Source organism: Trachurus trachurus, assembly GCF_905171665.1.
Source record: "Trachurus trachurus genome assembly, chromosome: 23".
Classification (NCBI taxonomy): Eukaryota; Metazoa; Chordata; class Actinopteri; order Carangiformes; family Carangidae; genus Trachurus; species Trachurus trachurus.
The window spans coordinates 6,108,759-6,133,142 of NC_139912.1; the positions used below are offsets into that span (position 1 = coordinate 6,108,759).

General features: G+C 43.1%; 1 protein-coding gene across 1 annotated transcript in view; it reads left to right on the forward strand.

The window, feature by feature from the left end:
• celf2 (cugbp, Elav-like family member 2) overlaps positions 1-24,384 on the forward strand; it is a 228,946-nt gene that overhangs the window by 189,419 nt on the left and 15,143 nt on the right. Inside the window, exons 8-10 of the mRNA XM_084000051.1 lie at positions 10,817-11,059; positions 13,396-13,459; positions 23,219-23,344. Coding sequence (XP_083856177.1) covers positions 10,817-11,059; positions 13,396-13,459; positions 23,219-23,344 — 433 coding nt within the window. The remainder of the gene's footprint in view (positions 1-10,816; positions 11,060-13,395; positions 13,460-23,218; positions 23,345-24,384) is intronic.

Genomic DNA, 24,384 nt, shown 5'->3' on the forward strand with positions numbered 1-24,384 from the left:
CTTTTTTTATTCCTGCACTTCACTCTGTCAGTGTACCGGCAATTTAATATGTGGGTCTCATCATGTTTGAATATCCGAATGCCCCTGAGTCACGACTTACTACTGTACTCTCCAGGTTGGGCCTTGTAACATTTTCATCACACTCCTCCAGCTCGGCGCCAGTCGCATGAGTCCGAGGCTGCAGCAGCAGCAGCAGCAGCAGCAGCACTGAGTTAAAAACAGACAGATGAAATTTGTCTCTTGCTTTTTCTTTTTTCTTTGCAGCTGAGAGCAGTTTAATATTTTTATTTAATACACAAACACTGTTTAAATCAGGCAGCAGAGCTCTGTAATATACTATATCTGTTGAATTAATGAGGAAATTGATGGAGAAAAAAAAATTGGTTGATGAATCGACTCGATTTATTCATTCAGCCCAAAAATTACAAATTTAGGAGTTAGGAATTCTTAACAACATACAATATTCACAATCATTGGAGCCTTGAGTTAGATAAAGAGAACAAATAAATAAAAACAACCTCAGGAGCATCACAACAAACAGCGTTCAATAAATAACAGAACTGTTATTATGTAATAGAAGTTATCTGCAGAATCAAGCTGGAGCTCTGGTAACAACAGGTCGGTGTCAGCCAATCAGAAGGCAGCAGGCTCTGAGCCTCTCTTCTGATTGGCTGGCTGTTTTCTAAAGTGATCCAATGAAAAGTAGAGCAGATTTTAGAATAAAACACTCAGAGAAACCAAGTCTAGCAAGTTGTTGGGTGGATGTTTTTGTCCAGGTGGTGAGGGGGCGGGGCTTCAGGTGACTGCTTTGTTGTGACATCACAAAGTGACAGGAAGTCCTGACGGCTGGTTTTAAGGCTCAGTTTTTTGAATACAGGCTGTGTGCATTTCTCTGTGGACTGAGGCTTTGATACTTTCACAGTATTAATATAGAACCTAGAACTGCTTTATAATCACACTACACATGGACATCTACCTTTATACTGTATGGAGCTTTAACACAAACATCTACCTTTATATGGAGCTTTAACACAAACATCTACCTTTATACTGTATGGAGCTTTAATAATAGTTATGAAATATATGATTTAAAACCTCCTGCACCTGCTTTTCAAAAAGTCGGACGAACTTTGGCAAAGTGTCAAAAGTGCGACAGGAAGCCGTCACAACGGGCAGGTGGCGTTACAGACCTCATCAGCTGCACATCGACCCCAGTGGTGCAGTAATGGGGTGGAGGGTGAGGAGAGGGGGGGCTTTTTTTGTGTGTGTCCCCCACCCACCCCTCTTTTTTTTTTGGGTGCCCTTGTCTCCGCATTGTCAGAGCGGTGACAGGGCGGGATGACAGGACTGTGATTGGGAGAGAATTACATGGTGTACGACGAAATGCAAGTGTGTGTGTGTGTGTGTGTGTGTGTGTGTGTGTATGTGTGTGTGTGTGTGTGTGTGTGTGTGTGTGTGTGTGTGTGTACATGTGTGAGTCAGCGAGAGTGAAAGAGAAAGAGAGAAAGAGAGAGAGACAAAAACTGGTAATAACAGGCTGTGTTAAAGGGAAAAAAGACGAGTGGCGTTCACCCCCGTAGCCCCCTCATTAGAGCTGATCATGATAATCATGGCTGCTATTGATGTGCTGTGACCCTGACATGGGGAAAAACGCAATGCTCCTCCCTCCGCCTGCCTCTGTAATGTGTGTGTGAGAGCGACAGAGAGACACAGAGAGAGTTTTTTTTTGTTTATGTTGTCACCCTGTGAATCTCAGTGAAGTGTCTGTGTTGATTTATGTGGCCGAGCGGCAGCAGCAGCAGCAGCAGCAGCAGCAGCAGCAGTGTGTCTGTCTCTCTCTCTGTGAGCAGAAGGAGTGACACTCTCCTCCGACAGCAGCGTTTGGTATTAAGCTAGAATTATCCTCGCTCTGAACAGTCGTCTGCCACAATGGGGCCCTGGTAAACACCGCCAGTGTCCCTCGCTTTTATCAGACACACAGCAACAACAACGCAAAAAAAAGCAACAAAAAAAAGAACCCTTAAACCGTAACACAGCGATATTGCAGTGGACAATGGCAAAATACCTTCATTTCCATTTGAAAACAAGCTGTCTAGCCCCGGGCGGACCTAAATTGCCGCATCCGTTTGTTAATGTTCCTCAGTTTTGCAATTTAAAAGTAATTACTTCGTGTCCGAATGAGGGAATGAGCTCTGGTAAATAGAGTTTGGTTATTGTCTTGGCTCTATTGCACCCCACTGTCTTAGATAGAGCGAGAGGTTGTGTGTGTGTGCACGTACTCACCACATGTCACGAGGAAGGAAAGAAAAAAAAGAATAGATAGATAAATAAATAAATGAATGAAGGGGAGGCAGGCCGGGCGCTGCGTTCGTCGAGGCCCCTGTCACTGTCATATCCATTCTCATTATGGCGTGACATTCAGGTGCACACACACACATAAATAGACACACCTCACACACCAACACACACATGCTCGTTGTGAATGTCAGGCCCTAATGAAAGTGGATATGAGCGCGACAGGTAATTCACTGTCGAGCCCACTAAAGAGATTGGGTGGGGGGAGTGGTTTGTATTTGTGTTGATTTGTGCTTTACATTATTCACTCTCTCTGTTTAAAGACTCATTTAGCTCTTGGCCACTTCTCCCCTTTTTTTTTTTTGCTGTTGTTTTTAATCCACGTGACGCTATGAAAACCCATTTTATGCACATTTAACACATCAACACACACACACACACAATATATATAGATACATGCACAAGCATTCAAGCACATTTAGACGAGAGCTTAACTAGAGCATGAGAGAAAACAGAGCAATGCCTGTTTAAATAGAGAACAAACACATCTGCTTACTGTAGTGAAGAGAGAGAGAGAGAGGACTGAAAGAAAATATTAGATCAGATTAATCAGGGGCTGAAGTCGTAGGAGACGATGTAGTGTGTACCACATAAGGCTGCATGAGCTCCATATGTTGTGCACTGTGGGTTGTAACATCTGACTGTGTGTTTATGTAAATGTTAGCATGTAGCAAGTGAGACCAACAGGTGAAAGTGAAAGCTCCATACAGTATAGGACGAATCGCCTTGTTGTTTACAACTACTTCCGGGTAGAAAACCAGCATTCGAACAATAGTGACGGACGAGAGTTTCGCTATATATATATACTTTTTCACGTTACTATATCGCCGTTTAGACTAATCTGATGTTTGTAAAGTTTATAAAACCAATGATTGGACAAACATTACTATTTACGTGTGCACATTTTTGTAATTAGTCATGGTTATTATCAGAGATTAGCTGGGCTAACGGTTACTGTTTAACTTTAATAACTCAGTGACTCAATAAACGGTCCATGAAAAAATATTTTCTCCAGCGGATATCTGAGTAACAACATGATTGAGCTAAATGGAGTAGTTTCATGTCGTGTCCCACAACAGGAGGGTTTTAACAGCTGACGTCCTAGTGTTAGCTTAGCTACCGCCGTTAGCTTAGCTACCGTTAGCTGTCCCTGTCAGCTGCAGCCACTGATGCTTTCCAGACACCGTGATTCCCCCAAACTGAATAAATGCCACACCTAGCAACACAAAACACACACACAGAAACAGTAATGTTTCTTCAATCATTTCAGATTTGTCTAAACGGTGATAGGGCGTGAAAAATATGATATATATAGCTAAACTCTCGTTCGTTACTATTGATCTCATTCAAATTACGTGCTGGTTTTCTACCCGGAAGTAGAATGTAAACAACAAGGCGATTCGGTCTATAAAGGTAGATGTTTGTATTAAAGCTCCATACAGTATAAAGGTAGATGTTTGTATTAAAGCTCCATAGAGTATAAAGGTAGATGTTTGTGTTAAAGCTCCTTCAAAATACAGGTAGATGTTTGTGTTAAAGCTCCATACAGTATAAAGGTAGATGTTTGTGTTAAAGCTCCATACAGTATAAAGGTAGATGTCCATGTGTAGTGTGATTATAAAGCAGCTCTAGGTTCTATATTAATACTGTGAAAGTATCAAAGCCTCAGTCCACAGAGAAATGCACACAGCCTGTATTCAGAAACTGAGCCTTAAAACCAGCCGTCAGGACTTCCTGTCACTTTGTGATGTCACAACAGAGCAGTCACTCAAAGCCCCGCCCCCTCACCACCTGGACAAAAACATCCATCCAACAACTTGCAGGATTTGTTTTCTCTTGAGTGTTTTATTCTGAAATCTGATCTATTTTTTATTATTGGATCAACTCAGAAAACAGTCAGCCAATCAAAGGAGAGTCTCAGAGCCTGCTCTCTTCTGATTGGCTGACACTGAAAATGCTGTTACTAGAGCTCTGGAGAGAAGCTGAGAGAGGAGATGAATGTGAAAGAACACTGAGATGAGATGGGGTTTTTTTTTTAGGTTCTTACAAAAACCACAAATAAAATCTTCTACCGGATCAACACTACAAAATAAAACTCAGGAGAAGCAGAAAATATGGGACCTTTAAATAATATATGATATTACTGTAACTTTACTTTTTATTCTTACAAAAAACTGAGAGAAAATGAGGCCATTTCAGTTCAGATCATTTTCAAGCATTCAAAAGGAAAGATACTTTATTCAGTGTATTCCAACCACACACTGAATAGAGCTTAATCCAGGTTAGATCACCATTAAAGGAGGGTGGAGAGCTATTTATTTCTATTTCTATTTATCTTTTTACTTCAATAACAGAATATGTTTTTTAGTTTTACACTCAGTCGCTCACAAGTGAGTCATCAATATGAGATAATGCAGTGTAGATCTGCAGGAACTGTTCTCAAGAGGCATTGTTTGTGTTGAACTCTGAATTCAAAGTGTTTTGCAGATTTGCAGACAATAATTAAAACCAGACTTTTTTTGATTTTTATTATATTGAGACTAACAAATAAATCAAAACTCAAAACACTCAGTAGCTGAACAGTGAAGACAGAAGTTCAATTTTAAGCAACAGTGAACAAGCAGCGCCGAGCGAACGCAGCAAAACTCTCCCAGCGCGCCGACTTCCTTTTTCCCCAGGTTAAAGGAACGTGCAACACACACACAGAGACCCAAACTTGTGCAAACTCCTCCTGCCTGCCCGCTGTCGTCCTGTTAGCAGCGAGGATCACATGGTTTGACATTTAGAGCCGATGTGAGCGGCTGAATAAATGAGAGGGAGAAGGTTGAGAGCACATAAAACTCTCTTGAAAGCTATGAGAGATTGATTCTCAAGGTAAAACCAACCACAGCTTATAAGTTCAGTTTGCGTGAGTGCTTCTAAAGCGTAATGGGTGGTGGTGTGGGGGGGGGTGTGATGGGAAGTGATGTTGTGGGTTTATTAGCTGGTGAAGTTTCACAGGTACAAGCTGAACTTTTTTTTTTTTTTCTCCTTTTCCTTTTCCGCCACCGCTGACGTGAAGTCCATGCACTGTAATTACATCATTATAAATGTGGATAATTATGCCGGGTGCTTATTGCAGTGCCTGCGGTATCTTTCATTTTTTGGAAACTATAGTTTGTCATGGTAATAGTCAGCCTGTCAATCACAGGTGCAAGGGGTGAGGTCAGGACGTCAGATGATATTCCTATCGCGTGGACGACCTGCTGTGACACCTGTTAGCGCTACAGTAATATATTATCCCTGTGTATCTAAGGCCGGCGTTTTTGTGTTGTTTTCTGTAGATTTGTCAGGAACACAGACAGAAATAGGAGCGTTTTCCCTGCAGAAACGTCTCCTGGTGAGAAACGGCTCCTGTGAGACTGCGAACGCTTTTTATTTCTCCCTAAAAGATGTGAGGAGAAGTTGTGCAAACCTGCAGGAGACAGAAAGACAGTCTGTCTGTGTCTCTTTCTGTCTGCAGCTAAACACCTCTCCTGACGCCGCATCAGAAATAAACAGATGCTGCAGCAAAGACTTTGAGTTAATGACATGTTGTTATTAGGATATATATGAAACCAGAGACTATTTAACACAAAAAACACTTACAACTTGTTCTTTTTTTATGAGTGTAAATGAGATGGGATCACACATCAACGGCCTGTTGGTAATAAACTCGGTGTATTTTTAAAGCGGTAACTAACGACAGACAGGAGACTCATGAAGTAACCGCGGCGCCCAGAGGGAGAGAGGCAGATCCATCATGTCGCCCCCTGCTGTTTGTGTTCAAAAGCGGCCAATTGCAAACAAATCAGATGGTTTACAGACTTAGTTTTTACGCAACATGAGGTATAATTGCGCCCAGCGGCAGGAGGTTTTTTTTTTCTCTCTCTCTCTCTCACACACACACACACAGGCCCATCAGCAAAAAAAAAAAAAAAACACACTCCAAAAATAAAAGGGTGGAGAGAAGTGGAGGAATGAGTCTGTGGTTAATTTGAGAAAGTCTCAATACACTCTTCAATTTCTGTCAAAAATAAAATGAAAATGAGAAAAAAACATTTGTGTTTTATTATTAAAAAATCAACCATATTTTAAAATAGATTCACTGCAGCTTCTGTCTCTCTGTGTTTCCTGTTTAAACACCTGGAGCAACAGGTGAATCTGTGCATAGTGCAAACAAAGATGTCTGATTTAAAACTGATCCGTCAGCGTCAAAGTAAAACTCACCGCTTCCTGTCATTACTTCACAATAAAAGCCCTTCCAAAAGTAGAATATCTTTTTGTATGGATGAAAAAACAAGTGTAACATTGCATTAATGGGACGAAAGACTGCAGCTCTCAGAGATTTAATTGTACAGCTACAGCACATTATGGTACACAGAGGTCATCCAGTGATGCTTAATAGAAATAAAAGAAGCATAGAAATAGAAATTAAAAAAAAAAAGATAATAAGAGTGAAACAGCATTAAAAAACACATTATAGAACAGACCATGTGTAATTAAAGTGCAAAGATTGAATGATTATATTCAGTTTTAAGCTTCTTTGTGAAGTCAGTTATGGTTTGATCTCCACTGGGAGCTGGTTCCAGCTGTGGTTCACAGTATATAATAAAATCCAGATGTTTTAGTGACATGTAGACAGTGAGTAAAACTTTGAATTTGCTCTATTTTCTTAGTTTTAGCAGCATCTGAATGAGCTGTAATTGATCTGTTGTTCTAAATATGTTTAGATGCTGCTGCAGGAATAAAAAAAAAATGCATTAAAAAAAATGTCATTAAACTTCATGTGAAGCCTGAAATCCTTCAATGTCGTCACCTGAGTTAAAGACGTGTTTTCATGATCTGTCCGATCTTTAGTTTAATCTACGACGGATTATTACAAACCAACAGAAACCGTCACTTTCCCTCGTTCCTGTCACTTCAAAGTTGAAACCGACGGCGGGTGATGGTGATTGTGCCTTGAAAAATGCAGCGTGTTGCTTTCAAGTGCAGCTCCAGATTTTGCAGAGAGAACCAGCCCCCACATCCCACGGCCTCCTCTCCCAGGGCAGGACTCTCATTCTGGGCTGAATTTCCCCCGGCTCGCTGGGTGTCAGCTGGAGTAATGAGATATTTAGCAGAGAGGGATGGGGAGCTCCTGTCTCCGGGGGGAATTGACTGCAGTGGCGAGGTGCTCCCCCACCCCCCCACACACCCCCACATCCACACCCACACCCCCACACCCCAACAAACTGACACTCTCTCCCCCTTCTCTCCGAATGTAATTCTCCCATCGTCTCCTCTCCTTTATCTGTCTGTGGTCAGAATAAAGAGGAGGAAAACGATGCCGGAGTGACGGAGTAAATATGGCCGAGCCTCCGTCAAACAGGAGACACGCTCGTTCGGGGCTGATAAAGTCGAGACCCCCGGTCGACACACACATCCACTGGGCAGTCAACATCTGGAGTTTCACTTCCTGTCTACTCCTGCTGCTTCCGAGATGTTTTAGTGCAGTTTCAAGATCGTCGATACTTTTCACATTATGTTGAATCACAATGAACATCTATGATTCTCCCTTTTTGTTGTTGGCCGCCCCCTAAATGGAGGCATTTTACCCCTAAAATTTGAGACCGTGCAAGTAAAATGTGAATATTTGCTTTGATTTATGTCAATTTACAGTGTGCACCCCAAAATTTTCTGCTTGCGATGCTAAAATTTTACTTTAGTGGGCCGCTGCATAAAGTTATTCTGGAGCCCCATGGCCGCCCCATGAAGACCCCACACACACTGAGACCCACCGGTCCACACACTTTATTTATCCATTAATAACTTTATTTTTCATGAAACACACCAGCCTCGTCCAGCCAAAACAGAGTCAGTCAGGTATTAACCCCTAAACACCCACTGACCTGTCAATCAATCATCATCATCATCAATAACCAGAAGCAACACAACCCACAGGCCGACGGCTGATAAATAAGTAAAATAAGAACATAATAAAATATCCAGTGAAATTAAAAGTGTAGTTTTCTTTACCATTTTGAAAATCTAAGAATCATTTTAATGGGTCATCTAATTAGTGTCAAAGCTGATTGATAGATCATTGATTGATAGATTTAGTCTCTTGAGCATGAGTCAGCAGATGTGTAGATGGTCACATGTAACAGAAAATGATGTCACGACATTTTAGATTTAGAGTAAACATGTAATTTGATGATGTCACCATCATGATTGCTGTTTATACACATGAGATTATTGATCAGTCACTATCAACCAACCAACACATTGCTAATGAATGAACACAATTGATGAGATACATTTATATTAGAAGAGTCTCCAGTTTAGAAGAGGGGCGTGTGAATCTAGATCCAGATGCAGATGCAGATCCAGATGCATGCTGGGAAGTTTCTGATGTCAGATCTGACTAATTACATTGGTTAGTGATTAAAGATGAGACGATGCTGCTGCTGTTGTGTAACATTCACATACATACAGATGCAGCATAGAGGCTCTGACACACACACACACACCTGGCGTGTAGCTCAGCTCTGACTGAGCTCAGACCCCCCCTCATCCCCCTCCTTCCCCTCCTCCTCCTCCTCCCCCCGCTGAGCGCCGATCGTGTCTCCAACTAAATGTTTCAATCAAAAGGTTTTTATTCTCCGGTGGCAGATTGCCTTTGTTTCCAACGGATTCGCCGCGAGTCAGGCTTTGATTGCAGCGCGTGAGTAACGGCGAGGAGCGATAGATTATGACTCAACGTTTCAGCACCGCCGCCGCTGCCGCCGCCGCCGCCACGGCAACAGCAACTTTAATCAGGAGCATTGTGGAGAGTTTAGATTTTTATTTTCTTACCTTCTTTATGTTAAAGTTCCCTACACTGCAGCTCAATTACACTCATTGTCCACATCTCCACCTCTCTTTTCTCTCTCTGGACGTCCCAATCACTCCCTCCGTCTACTTCTCTCTTTCTCTATCTCTATCTTGCACACACACACACTTCTTTTTGCACACACACACACACACATCCAACCTTTCTTGGTATGAGATGATGAAATAGTTGGAGAACACAGGAAATCTGTTTCTGGTGAAACCCTTCTGGACTCACAGATAACTGAGCCCTTGTGGGGGAAAGAAGAAGAAAAGCCCCACTGGCTTTAGAGTCGAGTTTCCTGTGTGACTCTGTGTGTGTGTGTGTGTGTGTGTGTGTGTGTGTGTGTGTGTGTGTGTGTGTGTGTGTGTGTCCCATGTCGCTGAGTGTGTGTGTCTGTGTGTGTGTGTGTGTGAGAGAGAGAGGTTTTAATTGAGATGGTTGAGAATAGATTTTTTTTTCTTTGTCGATGTAAAGTTTGTTAAAACAGAATTGTGTCATTATTTGCTCCTTTATTCTAAGTCGACATCATTTACAGTGATTTATATACAGTTTGTGTGTGTGTCCAGTTATCTAACCATCTTTTGTTTCCTCTCCTCTTTTTCTCTCCCTTCTTTTTCTTCTCATCTCTCACTTTCTCTTCTCTCTCTTTCTTTCTTCTTATCTTCACATCATCTCCTTTTTCGTTCTTTGTCCTTGTCTTGTTTCTTGCTTTTCCTCTATTTTCTCTTTTCTTTTTTCCTCTCCTCTTTTCTATTTTTCATGATCTATTCTTTCTTTTTCCTCCTCCTCTCTTTGTTTTTCTTCTTCTCTCTTTCCTTTCTCCTTTCCTCTGGCTTTTTCTCTCCCTCTCTTTCATCTTTTTTCATCTTCCTCTTCCTATCTCTCTTCCACTTCTTCCACTTTTTCTCCTCTCCATCCTCCTCTTCCTCATCTCCATCCTTCTCTCCTCCATCTCCTCTTCTTCCTATCCATCTCCTCTTCTTCCTCTCCATCCTCTTTCTCTTCATCCTCCTCTTCCTATCTCTTTTCCACTTCTTCCCTTCCCCCCCTTCTTCCTTTCCCTCCTGTTCCTCCCCTTCATCCTCCTCTTCCTATCTCTTTTTCACTTCTTCCTTTTTCTCCTCCTCTTCCCCATCTCTTCTTCTTCCTCTCCATCATTCTTCCTCCTCTCCTCCACCCCATCCTCTTCCTCTCCATCCTGCTCTTCCTCATCTCTTCTTTTTCTCCATCCTCCTCCTTCTCTCCTCCTCTTTCTCATCTCCATCCTTCTCTCCTCCATCTCCACTTCTTCCTCTCCATCCTTTTTCCTCCTCTCCTCCTCTCTATCCTCTTCCTCCTCCTCTTCCCCCTCTACTCTTCTTCCTCTCCCTCCTCCTCATCTACATCCTTTTCTCCTCCATCTCCTCTTCTTCCTATCCATCCTCCTCTTCCCCATCTCTTCTTCTTCCTCTCCATCCTTTTTCCTACTCTCCATCTCTTCTTCCTCCTCTCCTCCTCTTCCTCCTCTCCTCCTCCTCCTCCTCCTCCTCCTCCTCCTCTCCTCCTCTCCTCCTCCTCTCCTCTCCTCCTCTCCTCCTCCTGCTGCAGGGCTGCTCGTCCCCCATCGTGGTGAAGTTCGCCGACACGCAGAAGGACAAGGAGCAGCGGCGTCTGCAGCAGCAGCTGGCGCAGCAGATGCAGCAGCTCAACAGTGCGACCACCTGGGGCAGCCTGACCGGCCTGGGGGGCCTCACCCCGCAGTATCTGGCTGTAAGGAGAGCCGCCGCGTCGCCCACCTCCACCATCACCTCCTCCACCCCTTACTGCAGCCCCATGGCCAACGCCGCCGCAGTCAGTGCCCCCCACCCGAAAGCATTCAGCTCCAAACGCCCCCCACCCCTCAAAAACAAAACACACACACACTCTCCTTCCCTCTGTTCCATCCTTCCTTACTTCCTTTCTGACTTTTCTTTCCTTCCCTCCATCCTCCTCTGCATCCTGAGATAATGAGGCCTCTGAACCGATTTTTATATTTTAAAGGGATAGTTCACCCAAAATTGAAATTTCACTCGTTCAGTATCTACTCCCTCATGTCGACTAAGGGCTGGGAGAAGTTTCAGAGTTATCCGTGGCTTCTCTGAGTTACAGGGGGTCTCGGCGTCCATAGAACGGTTGCAAATGGATACCAACTGTCTTCGTAACAAAAAGACACACCAAAAAACATCCAAATACCTCCATGCTGCTCGTATGTAATGTCCGTCTTGTATTGAAGCCCCGAAATGCGAAACTATATGGACATGCACTGCTACGCCGAGACCCCCTGTAACTCAGAGAAGGCACGGAGGACTCTGAAACTTCTCCCACTCCTTAGTCCACATGAGGGTGAGTAGATAATGAGTGAAATTTCAATTTTGGGTGAACTATCCATTTAACATTTCTAAAAAAAAATGTGAGGACACAGTGTTTATGAAGGACGTCTGTGGATGTTAATTTACTATTGAAGTGTAGATTTTCTCTCACTTTTCTATGGGAAAGGACAAAAAAAACACTCATTATGTCTGCACTCATTTATATTCCCTTCATCCACTTCCTGCTGCTTAAATAATCATGTAAACATTGGGAAATACTTTTCCCATTAAGATTAAGAAATTAACTTTAAGTTGTGTCAAAACAGCCCGACCCCGCTTTACTTCTAGAAATTCTGTTTACAGACATTTTCACTGAGTTTTTTCTCAACTTCTGCAAAGTGATAAAATGTTTTTCATGAAATATTTCTGCAGAAATGTCACAGTTTATCCTGTATTTATGGTTATTATCATAATAAAGGCTCTTCTGGGACGCTGAGGTAAAGATGGCGTCTTCAAGGTCTTTGCTGACGCGTTCATATTTAACTAAAACTTTTTTGATAAAAACATCGTCATATGAGGGGACACTGTCTCTGTTTTTAAAAATCGGACATCCTCTATGTGAGACTTGAACGCAGCATCTTGAAGTTTCCTCCACAACTTCTGGACGTCTCCGTCTCTAACTTACATTTAAAGATTTTTAAATCAACAGAAAACCCTTCAGTGTTGTTTTATTGATTGAGGGAATTTATTTCTTAAACCAACTGAAACATTTAAAAGCCCCATTAGATTCAAGTGGAGAAAAAAAATGTTTTTCTGAGCTTATGAAAAAATGAACATTTTGCAGGATTTTTTTTTAATGAGGAAGTGAATTTAAAGTGCAATCATGGTCAATTAAAACAGTATTTGTCGGGGGACAGCAGAAGCTGCAGTAGAAACTGGGCTGTTGATCTGTTTGTCCACGTCTCTTTCTCTTCAGGCGCCTCATTCTCTCTCCTCCTTTCCTTTCCTTTCCTCCCTCCTTTCCTTTCCTCCCTCGCTCCCTCCTTACCTGTCAGAACAGGAAGTTGTGGCGCTGAACCCTCGACTCATTTCTCCTCATGCTCCACATTAACAGCCCCAAACTGCCTCCTTCCAAAACAAACATATCACAAAGAGTGTGTGTGTGTGTTTGATGTTGACTGTTGAATTTGTTTGATCCTAAGTTGCAATTTGCACCTTCTCAGAAAAACACCCCTCCTTTTACCAGATATTGATTTCTATTTTTTATATATATATCAAGCAAAAATAGATAAATAAATGAGATGTTTTGTGAATTGGGCTCCCAGATTTTCCAGTCAGTCCTCTTTCTGTCTTTATTTTTTTTATTGTAAAGATAAAGCTTTATTCTGGAGGGTAAAAAAAAAGAATGAAAAATATAAAATGAAGAAAAAAAATCACACAATAGAAACAAGATGTTAATTTGCTGTTAATTCGAGTCTTTGAAGGATGAGTTTTTGACAGCATCAGTATTCCACTTTTGTTTTCTGAATCTAATTAGTCGGCTAGATTAGAGCTTTCATGCTCAACTTGTCTGAGAGAATCATGGTGGAATATAAACAGCGTTTGCTTTAGAGGAGAGATCAAACTGTATTAGCAGCTCATTTACTCATCGAGCGCTGATGCAAAAACCACATTGCTAAACCGCTCATTACGAGTTTAGCTTCCCAGCGTAGCATCATTGTACAGACATGAATGAGTGAGTGAGTGAGTGAAGCGTTCTGGATACACACGGCTCACTTTGTTTTTTTTCTTTCTCTTTCTTTCTTTCTTTGTCTCTCTCTTTCTTTCTCTTGCCATCAGTTGCTTCAGCAGGCAACCTCCTCCGGTAACCTAGGAGCCTTCAGCGGGATCCAGCAGATGGCCGGTGAGTCCAAAAAAGAAAAATACAAAAAAACCAAAACAACAACAGTCGATACTTCCCTCTCCCGCTGCCCCTGAAAGCACCACGATCTACCGCGGCTTGTGTGGACTTTTTCTTTGTCTTTTGTTGCACCTCTCTTGTTTTTTTTTGTTTTTTTTCTTCTCGCAGACTTCTAAAAAGACGACCAAAGAGCATAACAGATGAACTCGCGTGGCGCACGGAGTAAAAAAGAGAGAGATCTTTGCCCTGAAGATTTATTAACTGTTGCTAAGATTTATCTTGATCTTTTAATGAGGCCAGACAAGAGTTGTGCCCTGGGCGTGTAACAGTAACACCGAGGCTTTGTCAGGGATGGATGAATCACAGAAAAGGAGAAAGAAAGAAAGAAAGAAAAAAGACGGGGGGGGGAGGAGAGGAAGTGGAGAAAAAACAGTTAGAAGTGTTTTTTTGTTCTGTTTAGGGTGCGTGTGTTGCTCTGCAGGCTGGCGCCATCTACTGCTCTGTGGCTACATCCTCGTCCTCTTCTTCTCTTTTCACGTTTTACAGTAAAACCTTTTATGGCCAATTTGAAATAATCAAATAAAATAAAGACAAAAACGTTAATGAAAATCAACCGATTCTGCAACAGTGGAAGTTTTTTCTTCCCTCTTAAACAAGGAAGTGAAAAAAAGACGTTAAAGTGGTAAAGGAGCAGATGCTTGATTCTCTTAGGTGAAGCTGATGCAATAAAAAATGCATATTGTATTAACCCAGTTCTGTATTAATCTGAGCCCTGAGCGCCTTCAAGCAGCCAACTATTAAATGCTGAACAAGATAAAAATCTATGTCTTTAAGAAATATAATTTTTAAGGGCTTCAAATTGAGGTTATTTGAGACTTTCAGGGACCCTCTCATCCTCCGTCTATTAGAGATCTTCCTCCTCCTCCTCGCCACTTTCTTCTCTTCTCTTCTATTTATTTAAAGCCTCTTTTTGCAGAATACTCTCCTCATCTCACCTTCTATCCTCCTCCTCTTCTTCTTCTTCTTCCTCCTTTTTCCTCCGTCACTCGGCGAGGTTTCAGCTTTTAATCGTGCGCCAGCTGATCAGAGAGTGTATGTACGTATGTATGTGTGTGTGTGTGATGGGAAGTTTTTTCTGAAAGGTGCATCATGGCGAGCCCCCTCGGCCTCGTGTCCTTGTGCATCTTACAGTATATTTTTTCTTTGCCAACTCAGCTGCTGTCGAGCTCTAACACATACATACACTCACATACACACACCCGTGGATAAATAGGCTGCAGGATTTGGATTTGGAAGCAAGGGGCGAGTAACGTCGTAGTCTGAATCTGGAGATCTGTTAGTCGTCCATCTGCAAGAGAAGAGAGAGAGAGAGAGAGAGAGCATTAGTGATTGGCAGGAGATGTGAGACAGCTGAATGACATCTGGTCCCAGTCTTTAACACGAGGAGCTGCAGAGCTGAGAGGCTTCAATTACACCAATGAGCATTCAATTAGACGCAGCCAACGCCAGCCTGGTGCAGCCCCGGCTCTGCCATACAGGCTGCACACACACACACACATACACACATGCATACTCACACACTCACGTACCATCTGCACAGCCCGGATACTCCGACTCTGATGTGGGGAGTAGATTGTATTTGTCGCACACTGTCTCTCTTTCTTCGCCTCCTCTCCTCCCTCTCTCTCTCTGTGCAGCTTCATCTCTACTTTATTCCCCTCTAACCCAGTTATTTTTATCTCCTGCCTGCTCCTTTTCTCCTTATAACTGTCTTGAAAATGTATGTTCAATGAGGGAGATAGCCTTTGACAAATGCAAGGAAGAATTGGTGTAGAGCTGCTTTGAGGAAAAAGGGGGGAAGAAAAAAAAAGAGGTTGCGCTGAAAGAGAGGGAGAGAAAGAGAGAGAGAGCTGCTGCTACAGAGTCGTCTTTGTCATTCAGCCTGAGCAGAAGAAAAGGAGAGGGAGTCGGAAAACAGAGGAGAGGAGAAAGCTGGGGTAGAAAGGGAGGTGAAGGAAAGATAGAGCAGAGGATGGAGAGAGGAGAGAAAATGGGAAGGCAAAGACATGAAAGGATACGAGTGAATGAAAGGAGAAGGAAGGAAGGAAGGAAGGGAGGAACAACAGAAGGAAGGAGGAGAGGTGTAAAAGCTGAAAGAGAGTGTAAGAGAGAAGGAAAAGAGGATGGAAAAGTGGAGATGGAAAGTGAGAAGGAGAAAGGAGTGAGAAATGGAAAAAAAAACATGGAAGCTATGGAAAAGATAAGAAAGAGAGGAGGGAGAGAGGAGAGAAAATGGGAAGGCAAAGACATGAAAGGATACGAGTGAATGAAAGGAAGGAACAAGAGAAGGAAGGAGGAGAGGTGTAGGAGCTGAAAGTGTCGGGAAAGAAAAGAAAAGAGAAGGAAAAGAGGATGGAAAGTGAGAAGGAGAAAGGAGTGAGAAATGGAAAAAAAACATGGAAGCAATGGAAAAGATAAGAAAGAGAGGAGAGGAGGAAATGAAAGGGAAAAGGGAAACATAAAAAAGGACTTTCATGTTTCCGTTTTCCATGAGTGAAAGTGATGAAAACGAAAAATAAAAGAGGGAAAGATGGTAGGAACAGAAGAAGAGAAAGATTGTGAGATAAGAAGAAGAGTAGTAAAGGAAGAATAAAAAGAAAGCAAGATGAATGAAAAGAGGAGGAGGAGGCAGGACTCAGAAAAAGAGAGGTGGAAAGGGAAAAGACAGTGAATGCAACACAAATCTACAACAACAACAACTTATGTGTTTACATCATAAACACAGCGGTGATGTCATCGTTTAAACACAACCTGACACAATGATGATGATGAAGACAAGAGCGGATGAATTAGCGTGGGATTCGAGCGTGTGGCGGCGGCGGCGGTGCCTGTTTGATTCCCACCTTACGCACAGATAGAAATCCATTTTAGCTTTTTGATGCGTTCACAGAAAATTGGAGAAAATGGCTTTGAAAACAAGATTGGTTTTGGCTTCGCTGCTCTCGTAAGCACGGATGAGTAAAAAAACAAAAAACAAAAAAAATAAAAGTCACACTTGAATGTACATGCTCATTATACCACACACACACACACAAACACGCACGCACACACACACACACACACACACACACTTCCTGCTGCAGCAGCTCATTTAGGAGCTCGGCTTTTTCTTTCTTTTTCTTTCTCTCTCTTCTTTTTATTGTTTTATTTTTTTTTTTTTTAAATTCACCTGTGAGCAGGAGTGTGTATCTCGGCGACGAGTCCGTCCGTCAGCCGTCTGTTGTCGTTGGCTGTGTGTTGTGGGGGGTTTGGTCGTCCGGGTGACGGGTGATATCTTTGTATGGGATGTTTACAGTACGAACCTCGAACCCCCATTCACCAACAGGACGGGTCTCCTCCTCCTCCTCCTCCTCCTCTTCCTCCTCCTCCATGGCGTCTTGTTCGTGTGTGTGTATGTAAGTGTGTGTGTCTCTATTTGTATGTGTGCGTGTGGGTGTGTTTTTGTTAGTGTGTGTGTGCGTGCGTGTGTGTATTCCCATGGTACTGTATATACATCCAGACTGTATATACGACACATACACCTCACATTGACAGTGTCCTCCCTCTTTTAACTTGTAACTCTAACAACCACAACAACAACAAGCTCATGAGTCACAACGACGCAAATTCTTCTTCTTCCTCTTCTGTGGTAAGACGCAGCTCTGCTCTGGTGACTGACTCTCAGGCCTCACACACACACACACACACACATTTACACACACACATTCACATTCATGAGGTAAGGTGCAGTTGTATTCACAGAAGGAGTTTTACAGCCTCTGCTCCGCCATCATTCAGGTGTTGGCACGTGGTCGTTAATTATGCTTAAGCACAGGCGCATATGTTAATGTCACAGAGCTGATTAACAGAGAGGAGGTTCAGCCTGCAGGTGCACGACACTGCAGTACACTACAGTAGACTACAGTACAGAATAGGTGCTGATATTGGATCATGATCGATAGATTTATTGACAGATTTGCAAAAAACAGTTGTATTGCATGGATGTTTTTAAAGTAGCCTCTTTAAATTCACAGACTAAGCCTTTAAAGCAGCTACAAACATGAAATATTTATATCATTATATACTTTTATTGTAAATCACGTAGGGTGGCACAGTGGTGCAGTAGTTAGCATTGAAGCTCCTGGGCTCGAACTTACACACGGCCCTGCAGCTGTGTAGCCAATGAAACATGGCTGGAAAAACTTTATTAGTTCATTTTAATGTTGATTGTTTTTAAATAATAATGATGATACTCATTATAAAGGCAGTGATTTACCTTAAAAACCAAAGTTTAAAAGGGCTAGTTCAACGTTTTGGCAGATCCGCCTTAATCCCTACAGTCATAGCAGTAGGTTCATTACCCTTAATTATCGTTGCATGTTGTTTTGAGATCAGCGGGGCAGAGACGTGAGCTGCTCAGCGAACACTATGGAGGTGAACGGTACAGGTCACAACTTGTCCACCAGAGCGTTTTGGAGTTGTTGGATTCAATTTGATGAGGGACAGAGGACCTGTATCGTTCACCTCCATTGTGTTCACTGAGCAGCTCACGTCTCTGCCCCGCCGATCTCAACAACAACAACATGCACCGATAATTAAAGGTAATGAACCTACTGCTATGACTATAGGGATTATGGTGATAGAAGAATTTGCCAAAATGTTGAACTATCCCTTTAAGGTCTCAGATTTTGTGTTTCTGTTTGATTCAGAGCGTTAGGGGAAACAATAGCTGAAGTGACGACACTGCATCAGGTGAAGCTACAGTAGCCTGCATACGGTGGCCCAGAGAGCTCAATATTCACAAAAACAACTAAATGCACAAGTTGCAGAGTGTTTTGAGCTCTCCGGGCCACCGTACCTGCAGCGTATTCACATCATCAGAGAGATAAATAACCTGAGATAATCATGACTGGATCAGTCGAGTTGAACTAAATCACTCCGATTATTTTCTGCCTCTGAGAAAGGAAGAAAGAAAAAAAAAAGCACCAAAACCCTAAAACAACACAACAGCTGCTTCTACTGATTCAAACACATCTGGGGCTTGTTTGTGAAATCAGCTGTTCACACACACACACAAAAAAAAACACATACACACAAACAAACACACACACACACACACTGTCTGAAGCCAGAGCAGGAGACTTTACTCATCTCTCGGACACCAAGCGGCTCTGTCATGTTCAGTGCTGTCCTGTGGTTCACTGTCCCGGGCCGAGCCGGGCCGGGCCAAACCGGTCCAGACCGGGCCGCCATCATCTCCTCCACCTCCTCCTCAGCCTCAGCCTCGCTCCCCAGGTTTGACACCACCCTCTCTGGCTCCTCTCTCCAGGTATGAGTGCTCTGCAGTTGCAGAACCTGGCCACTTTAGCGGCGGCGGCGGCGGCGGCCCAAAACTCAGCCAGCCCGTCCACCGCAAACGCCCTGTCCTCCAACGCCGCCTCCCTGGGAGCGTTGACCAGCCCAGGTAACGCCGCAGCCTCTCAGGTCGGGGGAGGGAGACGGGAAAGGGGGAGGGGAGGGTAGGGAGGGGGAAGGGGTCCGACGCCACCACCAACGCCTGCCTACGTTTTTTTTCTCTCCGCTCTCCACCGTTGCCATTACCAAGTGTTGTCGCCCCCCCTCCACCCCTCCACCGACCCCTCCTCCTCACCCCCACGTGATCCCGGTGTCGGTACCAAATGTGTCCGGGCTACCAGATTTGTCCGAGGGCCGCGTTTTGCGATGACGTCGTAGCACATCGTGATTGGTCGTGAGGATTTATTAAAGTTGTAGGTAGACAAAAGTGAGCGATTTATATTTTCTTATGATAACGTTAAACATTTACACAACTAACAGTGACGAAAATGATTAAGATACTGTAATTAGCGTGGGCGTTCGCAGACATCTGTTTGACGCTGCCTAGGAGATCTGTGCCAAATCTCGTGAGAAGAGTTCATTTTCTCCTGAATTGTCCATCTGAAAATTGCCATTTTCGTGTCAAACTGTTAAGAAGAGATTAGGGATGTCAATTATTCGTGGTATTAAACACCACAATTAATTAATTGTAAAGATTCCTAAATACCGTTACTTTCCAAAAAAGATTGTTGGAACCATATCGGCAGATACCAAAATGAAGGTAAATGCACAGATACTGGTCCATTTAACTAACGTAACGTTAAATTGGTATAGGAATTTAGATGTTAGCATGTCATTTGTTATACAAAAGCAAAACAAAACCAAACATAAAAGATTAAAATAAACGTAAACATTTGGTATAGACATGACAATGACAATTTATGACCTGAATATTTCAAACATTTCCCCTGGGGGATTAATAATTGGTCCTATATTAATAGATACTGTAAATGTTTTGTGTTAACAATGAGTAATGTAATTATATTTTAACTATATTTGAGCATTTTACACATTCATTTATTCATTTCATTTATAATCGTGACATCCTTAGAAGAGATGTATCTTGTGACAAATGAGTCCAATGTTTACTATGGGGTGAAGTGGCTAACTTCGCTAACATCCACTGTAGCATCCATCCACGTAAACGCATTAATACGTCACCACGACCAATCACGATGTGCCACGTCACATCACAAACTGCGGCCCCCGGACAAATCTGGCAACCCGGTCACATTCGGTACCTACACCGGCTCCACCACCACCGCCAACCATCAACCATCATCGTTGCCGACACATGACCGCCACCTTCATTGTTGTCGACCCCCCCACCACCACCACAGTGTGTGTGTGTGTGTGTGCTCCATCATCTTCACACAGAAACCCAGACCATGCTGTGTTGTTGTCGCTGCGCCGCCGTCCTGTCTTTGAACGCATCACATCACGTCCGCATCACCACGTGGCCCGGCCGCCACGCCGCCACGCCATCACCCGATACACGCACTTGTATGTGTATGTGTGTGTGCGTGTGCATGTACCGTGTGTGTATGTGTGTATGTGTATGTTTTAGTGTGTGTGTGTCTGTGTTCATGGCTTCTGTGTGTGGGAGGTTTAAAAACTACCCGGTCTCAACTGGATTCAGGTTAAATATCGCCACCTTCAGATTCTCTCCTTCCCTTTTTCTCCTCCTCCTCCTCCTCCCCCTCTCCTCCTCTCCTCCTCTTCTCCTTGTGTTCCTTCTCGTTGCCCTCGTCTTTCGCTGCTGCCCTCCTTTTGACAAGCTCCCTGTTTCTGCTCCATCATTCTCCCCTTTCATGTCGGCTCGGCCTCGCTTCAGCAGCCCTGGTTTTTTTTTTTTTTTTTGCCGTCTCTGTTGGAGCGCACTCCCAACAGAGCATGAATATGAAGAGTCCCTCCCCCCCTCCTCCTCTCCCTCTTCCTCCCCCACCAACACCCCTCTCCTTCTCCTCCTCCTCTTCTTCTTCTTCTTCTTGCTCCTCCACATTAACGCTTACACCACTTCCATCCCAGGCTGGCATGAATGCCCCCTCTTCTCCTTCCTCTCTCTGAATATCAGTCACACCTTGAATGGCAACACGCTCAGGTTGAGCTGCTCAGTGTGAATGAGTGGCGCTCTGCACTGCATGTGTCAATGAGACTGAAAACGTCTCTCCGGTTTTGATAAATATAGACAGCTCTGCATGGAGACAGGCCAGCGTCTCTCTCTCTCTCTCTTTCTCTCTTTTTTTCTGTCCTTCTTTCTTTCTCTTTCTCGACATAATGCTCCCTCTATCGCACCATTTCTTAATATATTCACTGGTAATCCTGCTTTGTTGGCATCGCTTTGACGAGATCAAGGGGGTAAACGAATAGATGATTTTATTTCTTTATTATCTATTTCTTTATTTATTTTATCTTCAAATAGAACAAGGTTGCGAGGAGCTTTGTGCACCATACTTCCTGCCATCTCACCCACCCACCCACCACTCACATACTGTAGTAGTTCTGGCACACATTTCACACTGTTGTGTGTGTTTTCAAGGTGTATGTGTGTGTCTGTGTATGTGTGAGAGTCTGTGTTCTTGTTGTGTTTAAGTGTCTGTGACAACTGTGGTTGAAACCCAACACTGTGCTCGAGGAGAACGTCATTTAAATAAACAGTGAATGAGAAAAGAAGTTTGACTGTGCTCTCGCCTTTTTTTTTGTACATACACTGTGTGTGTTTGCTTTTTTTGGATGGTGCTTGTGTTATTTATTTGTTTTGGGTTTTTTTATTGTTTGTTTGTTTGTTTTTAATGCCATTACAGCATCACCTTCAATGCAGCACTCAGTCCTGCTTTATATGAATATCTGATCAGAAGACGTGTTTTCATCTCCATGTGATATTTACATGCAGAGTTCAAGGTGCTGCAGCTTGTCCAGGTTAATTCAAGCTGCTGCTCAGGCCATCCAATCAGATCCACCGAAAGAATGAAACCACTGTGGAGAAGATTTAAAGGGATAGTTCAACATTTTTAGCAAATAGGCCCATTGCCATAATCCCTATAGTCATAGCAGTAGGTGCGTTACCTTTACTGTATTTGTCGGTGCAAGCTATTTTTAGAATGGCGAAGCATTCTACACTACGGAGGCTAATGGGATTTCTTGGTTTTCCTCATCAAATACACAATCCAACAACTCCAAAACGCTCTGGTGGACAAGTTGTGACCTGCACATTCACCACGCTATGAGATAATAACAGAACGTTACCACACAGAGTTGTTCTAGAGGTAAATACAGAGACTGCTCGCTGAAAAACTGCCCCCGACACGAACGCGGGGGGCAGTTTTGCATGAATTTACCTCTCAAACAACTGTGTCTGGTAACGTTCTGTTATTATCTCATAGCGTGGCGAATGTGCAGGTCACAACTTTTGGAATTGTTGGATTGTGTATTTGATGGGTTTGATGAGGAAAACTAAGAAATCCCATTAGCCTTCGTATAGCGTAGCTCTGAGCAGCTCACGGCTCTGCTCCGCCGTTCTAAAAACAGCTTGCACCGACAATTAAAGGTAACAAACCTACTGACTATAGGGATTATGGCAATGGGCCAATTTTTTTACCAAAATGTTGAACTATCCCTTTAATGTTTAGTTCGAAGGGATTCATGTCAAAAGTTTTTCTCCATTCACATTTAATCATAATAAACGTCTTTACCCAGACACAAAGCTGCAGCTCTGCAAGAATAAGAGTTCAGTTCAGTTGGCTGCTCGAGTCCTGCAAAACGTTCACTGAGACGAGGTCACGGTTTAACTCTGCGTCACAGTCGTGGTGTTATTTTTTTATTTATTTTTTTCAATAACAGGAAGTTAGAGTGATAAAGTGAGTGAGTTCTTTTAGTTTTTCTATATTTGCACCTGTGGACTCACAGCCGTTTAAATTCATCTCTGCAGGTTAAATACCGTTGCATCACGGTGTCACGGCTCGAGCTTTTCAACCTGGATCCACATCCCATAGTCGTCTTTTCTAACATAATATGGACGCTGATCAACTTAACACCGGTTTCCTTTACAAAATACTTTTTTTTTTTCATATCCACAACTCCTCCTGAACACGTCGAGTCTTCTCAGCAGTGGTTTCACTTGTTGCAGCCGTAACATAAATATTTCACTAAATCTGACAATCTGCTGATTTTGAATGAGACTTCAATTTGTGTTTTAAAAGGAAAAACCTTCACCTCAACTGGAGGAGCCGTGTTAAAAGCTTGTATAACACGTCTGCTTCTTTGTCTCCTTTACCTCCCTCCTTCCCTCCCTCCCTCCCCCTCCTCCTCCTCCTGTCTTCCCCCCAGTAGCGGGCACCACAGCCAGCTCCAACGCCGGCGCCATGAACTCTCTGACCTCTCTGGGCACCCTGCAAGGCCTGGCAGGCGCCACCGTGGGCCTGAACAACATTAATGCACTAGCAGGTAGCGTCAACAGTGAGTATTCACCCTACCATCAGCCACTCCACCCCCCCACCCCCCACCCCTACACCTCCACTTACAACCATACATCCTTATCCATCCATCCATTCACAGCATCAGGACCACGATGTGTGAAGGGACGCAGAGAGACGCAGCTTCACAACACAACACAACACAACAGTCGCCACAGTGTGATTGATGTGGATGATTTTAAAGGTTTTTTTATGAAGAAAACAAATTCAAATTCAAATTTAGATGAATAATTCACCTTGTTTTATACTTAACTCCATTTTTGATTGGGAGAACCTCCTCCTGCCGTCTCTCTGTGTCTCTGACCGGTAAATAAATTGTCCTCATTCTCTCAAAGATGGCTGCCTCACCCATTCATCCAAGCACAGGGTATTTCATCCATCCATCCATCCATCCATCCATTCATCCATTTCCTCCATCCTCTCCATCCGCTTCCTGGTTGTGTGCGGGGTTGTGCTTGCTGTAGGAGAGCTGGTGTCGTTTCCCGGCGGAGTCGGCGTGTTGCTGCGACACCCGTCTGTGTCTGTGTGGGACCGTGTCGTAGTTTTGTCTCACATTTGTGTTGTGTTTTTTTGTTTGTTTGTTTGTTTGTGTTTCCTGTCACTTCTTCTTCACGGGGGTTTGAACCCCAGAGGCAGAAATGTTTTGTCGACACCTACAGTACCGTTTTTTTCACACAGAATTTGATCGTTTTCTTCCCCCAATTTTCTCCATAAAGTGACAAAAATTTGAGCATTTTCCAGCCAAAAAGAAAAGTAGAAGATTCTACAATTTTATCCCATTTAAACCCAAGTCCTGTCCACAAGTCATCAAAGTTTGTGCACAAAAACCACAAAACTTCAATTTCATGTCAGAAACATAAAATGTGCCATTTTTACCTATCAAAAATTACAAATATGAGAAATGGCATACCAAATATACAAACTATGACTATTTTGATTTAATAAAATACAGATTATTGGAGTTCACACCAGGAATACATGTAATAATCCCTCCAAACCTGGCTTGGACCTGTGCCACGGTTC